The sequence below is a fragment of the Xenopus laevis genome, chromosome 2L (assembly GCF_017654675.1).
Source record: "Xenopus laevis strain J_2021 chromosome 2L, Xenopus_laevis_v10.1, whole genome shotgun sequence".
In the NCBI taxonomy this organism is placed as follows: Eukaryota; Metazoa; Chordata; class Amphibia; order Anura; family Pipidae; genus Xenopus; species Xenopus laevis.
In genome coordinates this window covers 136,071,401-136,086,776 of record NC_054373.1, presented here as the reverse complement: position 1 = coordinate 136,086,776, position 15,376 = coordinate 136,071,401, and the positions used below count along the sequence as shown (strand labels likewise).

The 15,376-nt window shown below is 39.5% G+C and overlaps 1 protein-coding gene across 5 annotated transcripts in view; it reads right to left on the bottom strand.

Moving 5' to 3' along the window:
- Positions 1 to 14,724, bottom strand: part of diaph3.L (diaphanous related formin 3 L homeolog) — a 302,953-nt gene extending 288,229 nt beyond the window's left edge. For 3 of the 5 annotated variants that reach the window (XM_018247299.2, XM_018247298.2, XM_018247300.2), the window contains exon 1: positions 14,350 to 14,723. In XM_018247299.2, the coding sequence (XP_018102788.1) occupies positions 14,350 to 14,451 (102 nt within the window). In that variant the 5' untranslated portion in view covers positions 14,452 to 14,723. Of the gene's footprint in view, positions 1 to 14,349 lie in introns of all 5 variants that reach the window. The other 2 variants (XM_018247296.2, XM_018247297.2) reach the window with 1 other exon arrangement.
- Between the last annotated feature and the right edge of the window lie 652 nt (positions 14,725 to 15,376).

The window sequence follows — 15,376 nt, the reverse complement described above, 5'->3', positions numbered from 1 at the left end:
AGTAGAATATACAATGAAAACTACACCTTTAGAACCATGACACTATAGATAGATAGATAGATATATTATGACATTCCATTAATTGCGACTCAAACATCATGTTTTAAGAAACAGAAAGGAGCCTACAAGAAAAGCACAATTTGTATATATATATTTTTTTGTATTCTGATAAAGTAAACAGACATTGCCTTAAATTGACCAGGAAAACAAAGAATAGATTGCCAACTGCTTATCTATATCACACAGCCCTGCACAGACATTTCTTACTAAGTGCTGTACCAAACCTTATTAAAGATAATTACATTTAAGTGAGACGCAATTGCTACGCAGCAGTATTCCACGGACCTAAACAAGTTATAAGATGTGTTCATTAAAAAAAAAAAAAAAAAAAAAAACACATTAAAAACTCAATTCGAAATTCAATTTATTTAGCAATACGTGATAATTCAATTTTGTAGATATATTTTTCCCTACAAGTAAGATATATATTGAGAGGCTAAGAATTCATTTTATTTTTTTCTTCCATTTGAGGTCTAAAACTTGTTAAAAATTCCTGTCCGATTACTCAAGATAACATTATGAGAATTCCTATATAATTAGAATGTGGAATAGGTTTTATATATTATAGCATATTAGAAATGTTATGAGCAAACATGCCCATTTAAACGGCATATTCCAATGAGACCGGATTGGCAGGCTGGCTGATTAGATCACATCCCATTTGGACACAAACACAATTGTCAAAAAAAAAAAAAAAAAAGATTAAAAAGTACCGTAAATGGAAACTATTATAATATGAAGTCTACAAATATGGATCCTAAAGTCTAATAGCATAGGTCAGGGATCCCCAACTTTTTATCAGTGAGCAATAGTAAAATGTATAAAGATCAACTCAGGCAAAGCAAAGATGAGTAAATCATAGGGAGTGTGATAACCTGCCTGGAGTTGAACTGGGGACCTGGTATTCCTGTACTGTCTACATTGCCACTGCTCTATGTAAAGCCCCAGTTAACTCCTGTGGCTATGCTTTGTAACTGCAAGTAAGCATGGCTTGTCTCACCCGTTGCCAATCTAGCCACAGGAGATGTGTGTAAGCCATTAGTCTGGCTATAAAACCCCCTACACTGCAATGACTCACTGCCCAAAGTAGGTCTATTTCCTGATAGTTCATGGGTGCGATTCCTGTCTTATTATCCGTTTATGACCTTTGCATGTTTTAAATTTGCTGGATCACTGCCTGGACCGACCCTTGACTGACTGACCACTCTTCTGGATACTAAACTTGTACCTTGTTACTGATTGGTTTTGACCCCGGTTCCTGATCCTGCACTGCACTGGTTGGTACTGTTTCTGCCTGTTACACATCTGCACTCTCGGTTTCCTGTTCTTCCTGTATATGTTACGGTTCCCTTGCCTGCCCAGAGCTTTGGTCCTGCCGTGTTAAGTCCTGGCAGCATTTGAGTAGTGGAGGGCTGTCCAAAAAGCTAAAGGCAGCTGCTATAGGCAGAAGTTTGAGCCAAGACCTTGGGGTTTGCTCTGAGTTTTGGGATACCATACATTTCAGGGAGTGTCAAATAAGGGCACCAATTGGCTGTTTGTAGCACCATGTGGACAAGCAGTCTACAGAAAGCTCTATTTGATAGCTCAAATGGTTTTTGTGCCTTAAAAAACTTGCCTACAAGCCAGAAAATACATACCTGCTTTGAGGCCCGTGGGAGCAACATCAAATGGGTCAGCGAGCAACATGTTGCTCACAAGCCACTGGTTGGGAATCACTGGCATAGGTCATTTAACTGAGCTTGAATGGTTAATTTGGCATCGTTATAGGCTAAGTTTTAATAGAAGCAATTGTCATGACTTTGCCATAACAGCATCTAATTGTACAATCTTTCTGGCGAAATATGGGAAATATGCTATACCTACACGTGTATAGCCACCTAATCTTTGGATGCAATTGCTGTAAACTAGTGATGTGCGGGTCGGGATTTCCCTGACCTGCACCCGCCCACCACCTGACCTCCCATCACCCGTGCCTGCCCGAGCCAGACCCGCACAGAAGAGTGCGAGATCGGCCCAAACATGCGGGTCCCACGGGTATCTTGCTGGCCCGCACATCACTATTGTAAACACACAAATATGCACAAGATGTCATTCTAAAGTGTACAAACAAGCACTAATCACAAAAACTATACAGGTGGAAAAGTTCCAATCAACAAATAGTACACCGTGTTTTGTAAGAAAACTGGTGATTAAGATAAGAATTGCAAGCACTTCCTAAAATCTCAAAATACTATGTGTACTGAATTCATAAATTTAAAGAAGAAAAAAAAAAAATGGAGGGGAAAGGTATCCATTTATAAGTAACACCAAGGCAAATCTATACCAGCTCCCGAAAGATCTGTGTTTTATTTTAACAACAAGGTTAATAGCTATATTTTTTAGGAATAAGAGAGACTTTAAACTCCTAGCCAAGGAAAGCTGTATTGATTCTACATTTGCAAGCTTTATCAGGTTTAATAGATTTGTAAAAAAATTCCTTTAAATTCCTTTTTTTAGCCTCTTGTATTCTTCCTTTAAGATTTACATAGAAAATTATCTGTTATTTATAAAAAGATGAAATATACAGCTTGCTTTATAGAGGTTTATACATCATTTACGTCACCTGCCCCAGTGGAGCTTACAGTTTACGGTCCCTATCACATTCACACACAGTAGGGTAAATTTTTTTTTTTTCACTAGCCAATTAACCTGCTTGTATGTTTTTGAGGTACCAAAAGAAACCCCACACAGACATGACGAGAACTCAACTCCATGCAGATAATGATCAAGCCAGAATCAAACTCATGACACCAGCATAAATAGACAGCAGTGTGACCCATTAAGCCACCATACAGCCAGCAGATGTGCATTATGGAGCAGGTGATAAACATGGAAGAAGAAAGTTTCCTAGCTTAGATGAGAGAAGTGGCTCACTCATTCTGTGAATGTATTTATAATTAATAATATGCTACATATCTGCTTTCTGTGAAACATGGATTACATAACACGATTGGTGACACATAAGAATTCAAAATGTAGCTGCACAATAGCATTTCACTGCAACGCAGAGAACCCGAGCTATTATATAGTAACTAGACATTAAGCCCGTTAAATTAACGGGCGCTAGAACAGATGTAGTCAAACATTTATAAAAACCCATTTTAGAGTTTAAATTCGCCAGAGACGGTCCGTGGGGCACATACGCAGTAGCGCAATCCCACGGACACAGGGACTGGACGCAGAGACACTTCAACTTTATTATATAGGATGTTTACTATTTTTAAAAAAAAAGTACCCTGCAATGAAGCTGCACTGCCATATCACTTGAATGCAAAGTTTTAATGCACTGCCCGGTATGTTCATTCATTTGTACCATTACGGCATCATTTTTGCATTTGAAGAATTTAATAGAACAACTTTTATACCAAAAATTCTGTCCTGCTCCTCTCTGATCCTTAAGGTGACCATAGACGTAGAGATCCATCCCCGATATGCCCACATTGAAGTGGGCGATATCAGGCTGATCAGATCGTGGGCCCAAGGGCCCAACGATCGGATCATAATGGTTCCCCTACGGGCGGTCAGATGGCCCCACACACGGGCCAATAAGCTGCCGACTCGGCCTGTCGCCAGCTTTTATCTGATGGTGTATGGGGGCCTTAAGGGGAGTGGAAAACTGGTGAATAAAGTAAGGAACTTGAAAAGAGGAAGTCAACATACACACTAAGTACATCTTGTCAGCACTGACCTATCTATACGACAACAAAGGAGCACTACAGCACACAGCAAATGTTTGCTGCTCCGTAGAGAAGCAGCAAAATGGTTCAATAATGAACATGGAGAGAAGACAGCCATGGAGCATGTATTTTCACACAGAGATTTTCCTACAGCCACTCCATGTGTGACCAGTATGGTACTTTTAATTCATGACTATTAGGAGCAGTGACAGACAGACAAATAATGACCCCCAAATTTTACACATACTGTAATTGAATTTCAAGTCCATAGGAAATGACCTGCATCTGATAGCAGGCATTATTTGTGCTGGTATAAGCAGTGGATGTCAAAACATGTGCTGTAAACAGTGGTGTAACTAGATGTTATTGGGCCTCATAGCAACTATAATGTAGGACCCCAAAATACTGATAAGTTAGCCTATTCTACCAAGATACAGTGGTGTGAAAAACTATTTGCCCCCTTCCTGATTTCTTATTCTTTTGCATGTTTGTCACACTTAAATGTTTCTGCTCATCAAAAACCGTTAACTTTTAGTCAAAGATAACATAATTGAACACAAAATGCAGTTTTTAAATGAAGGTTTACGTTATTAAGGGAGAAAAAAAAACTCCAAATCTACATGGGCCTGTGTGAAAAAGTGATTGCCCTCCTTGTTAAAAAATAACTTAACTGTGGTTTATCACACCTGAGTTCAATTTCAAAGGTTATAAAGCCATTTCTAAAGCTTTGGGACTCCAGCGAACCACAGTGAGAGCCATTATTCACAAATTGCAAAAACATGGAACAGTGGTGAACCTTCCCAGGAGTGGCCGGCCGACAAAAATGACCCCAAGAGCGCAGAGACAACTCATCCGAGAGGCCACAAAAGACCCCAGGACAACATCTAAAGAACTGCAGGCCTCACTTGCCTCAATTAAGGTCAGTGTTCATGACTCCACCATAAGAAAGAGACTGGGCAAAAACGGCCTGCATGGCACATTTCCAAGGCGCAAACCACTTTTAAGCAAAAAGAACATTAAGGCTCGTCTCAATTTTGCTAAAAAACATCTCAATGATTGCCAAGACTTTTGGGAAAATACCTTGTGGACCGACGAGACAAAAGTTGAACTTTTTGGAAGGTGCGCGTCCCGTTACATCTGGCGTAAAAGTAACACAGCATTTCAGAAAAAGAACATCATACCAACAGTAAAATATGGTGGTGGTAGTGTGATGGTCTGGGGTTGTTTTGCTGCTTCAGGACCTGGAAGACTTGCTGTGATAGATGGAACCATGAATTCTACTGTCTACCAAAAAATCCTGAAGGAGAATGTCCGGCCATCTGTTCGTCAACTCAAGCTGAAGCGATCTTGGGTGCTGCAGCAGGACAATGACCCAAAACACACCAGCAAATCCACCTTTGAATGGCTGAAGAAAAACAAAATGAAGACTTTGACGTGGCCTAGTCAAAGTCCTGACCTGAATCCTATTGAGATGTTGTGGCGTGGCATGACCTTAAAAAGGCGGTTCATGCTAGAAAACCCTCAAATAAAGCTGAATTACAACAATTCTGCAAAGATGAGTGGGCCAAAATTCCTCCAGAACGCTGTAAAAGACTCGTTGCAAGTTATCGCAAACGCTTGATTGCAGTTATTGCTGCTAAGGGTGGCCCAACCAGTTATTAGGATCAGGGGGCAATTACTTTTTCACACAGGTTTGGATTTCTTTTCTCCCTAAATAATAAAAACCCTCATTTAAAAACTGCATTTTGTGTTAACTTGTGTTATCTTTGACTAATAGTTAAATGTGTTTGATGATCAGAAACATTTTGTGTGACAAACATGCAAAAGAATAAGAAATCAGGAAGGGGGCAAATAGTTTTTCACACCACTGTATATGAAAATAGCTCATTATTTAGGGTCTCACTGGGCCCCAAATTTGCATTCTAGCTAAAGGGGGATCAGTAGCATCCTACAAATCTTGTGGTGTTGCATGGCATGATTAGATAAAATCTGATCCACAAAATCAGATCAAAAACTCCAGTGTAGTTTTACACTTATATATTTAACACCAGTAAACTGTACATCAATTATAATAAAAAAATTAAAAAAACCAAAAAAATCAGTTTGACCCGAGTATGACAGTTTTCTGCAAGAAGCACCACCTAACCCAGAAATTACTTGCATATGGTTGTAATAAACAAAACAATACAAATAATTTAGATTTATAATGCAGATTAGGCAGCATCATGCATATAAATATCATACAGAAGTGCAAGTGTTTATTATTTAAGTTGTATTATGTTTTGCATGAATGGGGATATTATTTGTCGCTGGTATTCAACATTAGAAGATGACAATCGAAAATTTCTAGAGTACAAATCCTTTTAATATGGACACTACAATTCCTAATTAATGAGGAAGTAGACTCTCTAGATACCTTATGCCACTAGCTATGTTATCATGTCAATGCCAAAAGATCAGGCATATTCCCTCTAGCCTAGTTTTTGTCTAAAGTTAACAGCAATTCTGTGATCATTAAGCAACTAACTGCATATGCTCATAGCATACAAATCGGCACATTTTCAAAATGCAGCAATTTCTCTCAAAGTTGATAATATAATAACCCTTAAAATGATAAGCCCAATCTAATTATGTTCTTCTCTACACGTCATAGACAGCAAACAGGGAAATCAGTTTCTTCCTTGTCGCCATGCTGTAGGAAGTTACACACCACCAGTGTTATTTTGGGAATGCATTTATCTCTTCTTATGTTCTCAAAGTTTTTAGATTTGACCATGTTCTCAAATCTCTGCAAACATTCTTATGTTTGTGCAAGATATCCCCAATGCCATAGTTTTAGCTACGATACAGCCAATTGATCTTATGTCATCTAAAACAGTTGTAAGAGCTGAAGCAGAGGGAAAGTTAAATTGCCAATGCTATAGATAACCTATGAGTGGAACTGGATATTAAGGGGCAGATTTCTAAAGTTTTTTCGAGTTTTTCTTTTTTTTTAACTCGAATTTGCTGAGATTTATTATACCCTGAAACTGGAAATAGCTCAAATCTCAAAATACACCGCCTAAAACCTATTGAGGTCATGTAGAAGTCAATAACAGAGATCCCTTGAACCATTTGAAGATGTTAATAGACTTCTTGATGCTCAAGTTTTTTCAGAGGGTTTTGCCTGAAAACTTGATCAATTCGAGTCTTTGGGTTGTTAACCCGAAAATCACTTATTCGAGTTTTTTGCCATTCAAGTTTTTTTCTTAACTGTTACTGGTGCAGTCTACAGCATTGAGCTATTCTATGAAGACCTCATTGAGGCCCATTAAACCAGTTATAACCAGATCTCTTTATCTGGCAAGGTCACCAAACAAGAAGATCATTACACAATTCGGCCACTCAACTTGTGATCCAAATAGGGTTATTTCAATTTCTTTATTTTTTTTTTTTTTTAAATCACAAAAAAAAATCTATGGTTTTGTTATTTATTGACCTAAACAGTAAAACAAGTAAACAGAAGCTACAGAAGTTTGGTTCTTGCAAGATTAATAATTAGATTACCAGAACAAAGATAAGCAGAAGCCTGTTATGCAGGGGAATAATCTGGGCGCTGGCCGAACATTTTACTTGTTTAGCTTATAAAAATAAATGGCATTGAGGTTTCTTTGGTTCATTAAACTAATGTTGAAGAAAGGTTAATATGCCCCTTTAAATAGAATTGTATTACTTATAGGGATGCACCGAATCCACTATTTTGGATTCAGCCGAACCCCCGAATCCTTCGTGAAAGATTCGGCCGAATACCGAACCGAATCCTAATTTGCATATGCAAATTAGGGGTTGAAAGGGGAAAATATTTTTTACTTCCTTGTTTTGTGACAAAAAGTCACGCGATTTCCCTCCCCGCCCCTAATTTGCATATGCAAATTAGGATTCGGATTCGGTTCGGCCGGGCAGAAGGATTCGGGACTAGCTACTATTGCACTGAAGTAAGATGCTAGAGATGCAACAATACAGGAGTGATATGGTATTAGCTCTGGTCAGATTTCAAGATATTTGTATATGTAAGGACACCCCCTAGAACAGGTTTTTGTATTATTATGATTACAGCCCAAATATACAAATGAACAATTATGTAGTGAGGTGGTGCTGTAAGTTTTAAACAGCTGAGAACTGAGGGAGCGGACCCTCTGTTGACCTTGGGTAATATGTACATTTACTATTCTATTTTTTACTGTAAACATCCCATCCTTCCCACATTTTCTATCAGTATGTCCTGGAATGCAGGAACTTGCAGCACACTTTCTTATCTGTATCATGGGTATGAAAAGGTTAAATACACAATTCTTCATTGAATGTAAAAAGGGTAAGGAGGCGGAGGTCCTTTACCAAGGGGAAAAAAAACATTGAGAAGTATCCTCCACATGTTTATGCAAGATTAATATGACTTTCTTCCTTAAAGTCCAAAGATCTTAGAGTTAATGGAAAAATAAATAATTCATGCTTCCTTAGCATACTGCTTTATCCAATTAAAAGAGCAAACAATGTAAAGTCTCCTTTATTATAAATCCCTGGGGTTCTCCATTCTACAGCAAAATTCAAAAATTAGGATAAAAACTAGATTATCTGCCAAAAACACTGATCAAGCTATGTATGTGAAAAAAAGACAATTACAGAACATACCACTTACTAAGCAGTTGCATTAAAACACAGAAATGGAGAAAAGGAAACAATTGCATGAACCCCCTCTGCTCGCCCCTCCCCCCTACTAAGTGTTACCCCAGAATTGTGTCCCCGTAGGATTACTGACCGCACATGCAGCACAGCGGAGCTCACGAGCGCCATCTTCCGGCGTTTTGATAATCTTCTGAGTCTTCTTCCTTGTTTGCGAACAGGAAGATTGCTCCTATTGCGCATTTGAAAATTACCGAGGCGCCCCTGAGCTCACTCTGTAGTAATCCTACAGGGGACACAATTCTGGAGTAACACTTAGCAGGGAGGTGGGCCAGTGGGGACTTTTGACCATGAGGATTTAGTTCTCCTTTAAAAGAGAACTAACCCCCAACAATAATTCAGTCCCCTGTACAGTCTTCCCTGCCCCCTCCCAAAGCACACCCAAAATCACTCCCCTAGAAAGCCCTGTTCCTCTGAATGATAAGAAGCTGAACTGTGCAATGGAATTGGCAGTCACAAAATTAGGAAGCATCAGTTCCTGTTAGCTCTCATCACCAGAAGGATGGTGTACCAGGCAAGCGATTATAACCACTGGGGGGTGCCTAACATTGTTGCAAAACCTTTTTAAAAATTTCGATTATTTGGATACAATGGAGTCTATGGGAGATGACCATTCTCCTAATTCGGAGCTTTCTGGATAATGGGTTTCGGGATACCTGTACAATCATCTGAATAAATTGTCTTCAACACAAAAACAGTGTGATGCACTTGAAATGTAATGTGGTTTTGGAAAAAAAAAATGTTTGAGTTTCCCATATTCCTGCACCAAAGTGTAGGTAATAATTCCAAGTGCAGGCAGCACAGCAGAAGAACAGCAAGCAGTGGATTCTCGGCCTGCATTTCTCTGTTGGCTGAAATTCGTGTTGTGTGGCCCTTACGGAACGCATTTTAGGACATCCTTCAGCGAAATACCTGTCCTGCATGCAATGTCCTATGCCTTCAGAATGGCGCATCGGTTGCTTTTGCCGTCACCCATCGTCCTAATCTACAATCACACCTCCATCTTCTACCCTCCCTTCTCAGCCGTCAGTAATACGAACTCCGTCCTCATCCTTCTGCCCTCAGCCTTCCGCCCTCAGCCCTCAATCCTCCGCCTTCAGTCCTCTTCCTTTTAGTCCTCTTCCTTCCACCCTCTTCCCTCCTCCCTCACTGCTCAGCCATCCCCCCTCAGATCTCTCTTTTCAGCAGACAATCTTATCCATAAGTTTCTAAAGTGGTGAGCGAGGGCGGAAGGAAGAGGACTGAAGGAAGAGGACTGAGGGCGGAAGGCAGATGACTGAGGGAGGAGGATGGAGGGCTGAGGGCAGAAGACTGAGGTCAGAAGTCTGACGGCAGAAGGGTGAGGGTGGAGTTCGTATTACTGACGGCTGAGAAGGGAGGGTAGACGACGGAGGTGTAACTGCAGATTTGGACGATGAGTGACAGTAAAAGAAACCGATGCACCATTCCGAAGGTATAGGACATCGCATGCAAGACAGGTATTTAGCAGCAGGATGTCCTAAAATGCATTCCGTAGGCCCTAGCCTAATAAAAGAAACCGTAGTAAGAGCATGCAGGATTTTGTCTGCAGATTGTGCCAGCTAAGGTTACCTAGTATACACAGGCATTCTTTGGGGCAAGCAGAAAATACATTTCTGTATGGGCCCTGAATTTTAGGTATACACCAAAGTTTTAAGATGTTGTACTCTGTTAGCCATTGAAAAAATGCATAAAATGTAAAGTTTGGTGATACCTTTTATTGGCCAACTGAATAAGTAAAAATTGCTCCTAAAGCTTGCAATTTTAACTTTTTCAGTTAGCCAATAAAAGGTATCACCAAACTTTACATTTTCTGCAGGTATACACCAAGATATGGCTGCATACATGGCACACAGAGTCTGCCTGGTTTTACCACTGTATATACTAAAACTTAATTAATCTAATTTTTATAAAAACAAAGGCTTCCACAAACTCATTTATCAATGATTTTTCTCAAAGATATTGGAGAGACAAAACATTGTGACAAAATTGAGTATCAATTAGTTTTGTACGATTGACGGTCCAAAAACTCAATTTTATTTTCACTTTTTCAGACGAAAATCCTGACTTTTTCGGATTATCTAGTGCAGTTTATAATGTCAAGAAACAATTTCAGGGACATCTGCCATTGACTTCAACGTGACCTCGACAGGTTTGAGATGACGGATTTTCGGATTTTTAGCAGCTTTTTGGTATGGTAAATATCTAAAAATTTGTTTTTTCCCCACAGTTTTCCCCTACAAACCGACAAGAAAAAAAACGGAGGTTTAATAAATGGCATTTGGTTTTCCTCACCCGTAGGTGGCTTAATGATGACTGTATTTGGTAGAACCCAAAAAATCGAGACATGGCCACTCCCCCACTACCATGTAATATTTGTAATATTCTAATATAGTTAAAAAGTAATGTAATCTATAAAGGCTGGATTGACTGGATGTCTAACATAATAGCCAGAACACTAATTCCTGCTTTTCAGCTCTCTGAGTTAGTCAGCGACTTGAAGGGGGGCCACATGGGACAGAACTGGTCAGTGAGTTTGCAATTGATCCTCAGTATTCAGCTCAGATTCAAAAGCAAACAGTTATGACCCATGTGCCCCCCCTCAAGTCACTGATTGGTTACTGCCTGGTAACCAATCAGTGGAAACCAAGAGAGCTGCAAAGCAGGAAGTAGTGTTCTGGCTATTATGTTACACATCCAGTCACTCCAACATTTATACATTACATTTTTGGTTAACTAACTAAATTGAAAGGATGTTTTATTTTGCACAGCTTATCTATTTACACAGTTTTTATTTTTTCACTGAATAATTCCTATAAGAGTTTTTTTTATACCACGAATGAACTCACAAATATCTTCTTTAAGAAAAACATTGAATGGAAAAAAACTAGATTCTGCGAGTTCGAGTTGCAAATCCTAAAAACTCAAAATCATTGAGTTTTCCTCAGAAAAAAAAAAAAAACTCGAATTGCTCTAATTATTCTATTTTTTGGGGAAAACCCTCCATAAGAAACTCGAACATCATGAAGGCTATTAACATCTTTAAATGGTTCAAGGGACCTCTGTCATTAACTCCTACATGACCTTGGTTTTAGATTGTGTATTTTGGAATTTGATTCATTTCCAGGGTCGGGGTATAATGAATCTCAAATCCTTTTTTGTTTAAAGGGGTTGTTCACTTTGAGATAACTTTTAGTATGATGCACAGAGTGACATTATGAGACAATTTGTAATTGGTTTTCATTTTTAATTAATGTTTTTGAGTTATTTAGCTTTTTATTTAGCTCTTCAATTTGCATTTTAAGCATTCTGGTAGCTAGGGACCAAATTAACCTAGCAACCATGAACAGATGCGAATAAGAGACTGGAATATGAATAGGAAAGGCCTGAATACAAAAATGAGGAATAAAGTAGCAATAACAAATTTGTAGCCTTACAGAGCATTTGTTTTTTAGATGGAGTCAGCGACGCCCATTTGAAAGCTGTAAAAAGGCAAATAACTAAAAAACTATATAAAATAGATAATGAAGACCAATTGAAAAGTTGCTTTACATTGGCCATTCTATAACATACTAAAAGTTAACTTAAAGGTGTACCACCCCTTTAACCTGAAAATGTGACTTTTGACCAAAATAAATCCACTTGAAACTTCCAAATTTCATGGAACACACAACTCAAACTTTAATAAATAACCTCCTAAAAGTTGCATTTAGGTAAACTACCCTTTGAATCAGACATTAACTTTCAGAGGTAACCTGCAGCAGGTATTTTTTGTGGTTTGTGACAGTTTGCCTTTCTTTTTTGCCTTTCTCAGTCTGATCACTGGTGTCAGTGATGCCGGTACCAATTTGATACATTATTTAGCATAATTTCTTAGCAACAGTTTAAGCTCCTACTGAGTATGATGCCTGACAATCAAGTAAGTGTTACAATTTGATACATTTGTTGTTTACATTGTAAACCTATCAGAAAAACAAATGGATCAAACAGTTACCGTTACAACTTGGCCCAGTATGCTGCTTATGTGAAAGAGGGTGGAAATTAATCTTATTCATTTTATAGTTTTTTTAAAACATTTTTGAAAAGGTGAATAAAAACAGAAACAGAACTGATTTCTTTGTTGTACATTTAGAGCAACCAGACATTTGCTTTAAACTTCCTGACTTGCAGTATGTTCAAAGCAAATGTGTGATTGGTTGCCATGGGTTACTGCACTAGAGCAGAACATTCCAAAATGACCCACAATAAGTTTGTGAATATGAACAAACCCTTTTGGCCCTTTCACAGGGGCTGTATACTTGTACCACTGGATTGTTACATCAAGGCCTTCTGTGGTGGGTGTGAGACTAGTGAATGATGTATCTACATTAGGGATGCACGGAATCCAGAATTCAGTTCGGAATTTGGCCAAGATTCAGCTTTTTTCAGCAGGATTCAGATTTGGTTGAATCCTTCTGCCCTGGCGAACCAAATTTGCATATGCAAATTAGGGGCAGGGAGGGAAATTGTGTGACTTTTTGTCACAAAACTCGGAAGTAAAAAAAATTTTCCCACCCCTAAATTGCATATGCAAATTACAGTTCAGATTCGGTTCGGTATTCGGCCGAATCTTTCGCAAAGGACTCAGGGGTTTGGGCAAATCCAAAATAGTGGATTCGGTGCATCCCTAATCTACATGCAAACATTTCTGTGCATTCCACAATTTGTCACGTGGGTTGAGACCAAAACTTGCAAGGTTGCACTAAAATAAACGAAAAAGAACAGTAGATAAAATGACTGAGGGTGCACCTTTGCCAGAGACTAAACCTGAATAGGGGGTGGGGCAGATAGCATTGGGGGTGGTACAGTGATATTGGGGTGGGCATGATGACATCAGAGAAAGTCACAACGATGTCAGTGGTGTTATGACGCCGGGGTGGGGTTAGTGCATCACTTAAGGTGGCCATACACGGAGAGATCCGCTCGTTTGAGGTGGGCAATATCGGGCCCACGATCGGATTCTAACGAATGGTAACGGAGGGTCGGATTGCGGGACCGCATCAAACAAACAGACTGGATTTTTAGTCCCATCAGACTTTCGGCCAGATCTCGTTCGGGGAAGCCCGTCGGGGGGGGCCCCACACACGTGCCAATAAGTTGTCGATTCGGTCTGTCGGCAGCTTTTATCGGCCCGTGTATGGCCACCTTTACATGCAAATGGCTCGATTTCTGTTCAGTTTTCTGAATATTTTAGGATCCATTATACAGAAATCGGTGATCAAGAAAGCTCTGAAATACAGAAATGCTAATTTAGAAAAACAATTGCTTATTTTTGATTGATCGGACATTGCTCTTTTTACAACCCAGCTTAACTATGTGACTAGGATTTGCTTTTTTTCCTGTAATAAGAAATTAACTGTACTTGATAATAACTAAGACATGTTAAATTGAGTATCTTCGTATTTAAATGTTTTCATCGGCCAGATTATTGTTGGGGTTTCATAAAGCAGAAAACCGAACAGAAAGTTGAGACCAGAACATGCCTTAGAAAAACCGAACTGTTGGGGTCAAAACCAAACAGGTGGTAACCCTAAGCACACCCCAATTTCTCTGTTCTCTATTAATAACATTGGTGCCAAGGATCATACTGACATGAGAATCATACAAATGCCCACAGTGATGGCAGCTGGAGAGCTTGCAAGAGCAGTAAGGTTTGTAAGAGAAAACTTATAGCCATGCCTAACCTACAGGTATCAGCCAGGCACACTGACCATAGCCTTCTGTTATCGGAGAAAAACATCACGTGGTTTTCACTAATGCGTTTGCCCTGGGATTGCGATGCCTCTATGGTACTTACGAATTTGGAAATCTTCCGTTCCCCATCATCTCCACCATGGCCTGAATGATCGGAATGGACAGGTACCGTCCCGGGAACCCCCCCTCTGTACTTGCGATTCATCTTCCCGACGGAAGGAAGTGATACCCGCAATGGATATGCGCTGCGGACACTGCCAATCAGAATTGACAGCGGATTATAGGAGAGAGAAGCGGATTAGTCCAAAGGGAGGGGCGCACGTATCCAATTATACCCAGAGCTGACATAGAGGTCCCCGCATGTCACTTTGCAGCCACAAAGCACAGGGACTCGCTGTTGATAAAACTATTCAAAGCCACCGCCTAACTGAATATTCCCGCCACTTCAGCCCCGCCTCCTACCATCGGACCAGCCAATCGAACTCTCCGCAGGCAGAAACTAGGAAGTGTGACATGTAGTAACAGCAAGCGTATTTTTAGCTGAAGCTCGTCCAGCCATATTTAAGACTGGATCTTTTTTCTGGATACATCTTTGTAGATTGAATTTGAACTTTTTGTGTCTGTGTGACACAGTAAAATGTTAAGAGTATATATCTATATCGATGACACTTGTTTAGTATATCTTCTATGTAAACATTGCTGCTAAAAGCAGTATCTGTCCGTCCCTTCTATTCAATGTTTGTGACGTAGCAGAGGTCAGCTAACAGACCTGTGAAAAAGCTTTTGAAGCTGACCTGCTGCTATGTTTTAAGAGGCGGAACCAGCAGCCAGTGAATAATGTGGCAGAAAAATATGACTTTACTGTAAAAATACATGTACAGGTAACTTAAAAGGGAACTCCACAAAAACATAACTTGAGCTTTTTGAGAAGTAAACATAATTTCAAGCAACTTTGCATTATACATCAATTAAAAATATGCAGACTTTTCATGATTTTTAATGGTTTTTGACAGTTCCCTAAGCCTAGCCCCCTGATCTGCTGATCTTTCTGACTACTTTGCTGAGCTGGCTGACTACTGTTACTTTCAATCAATCCTCCAATCCTCACAGTTTCCTGCATACGGTACGCA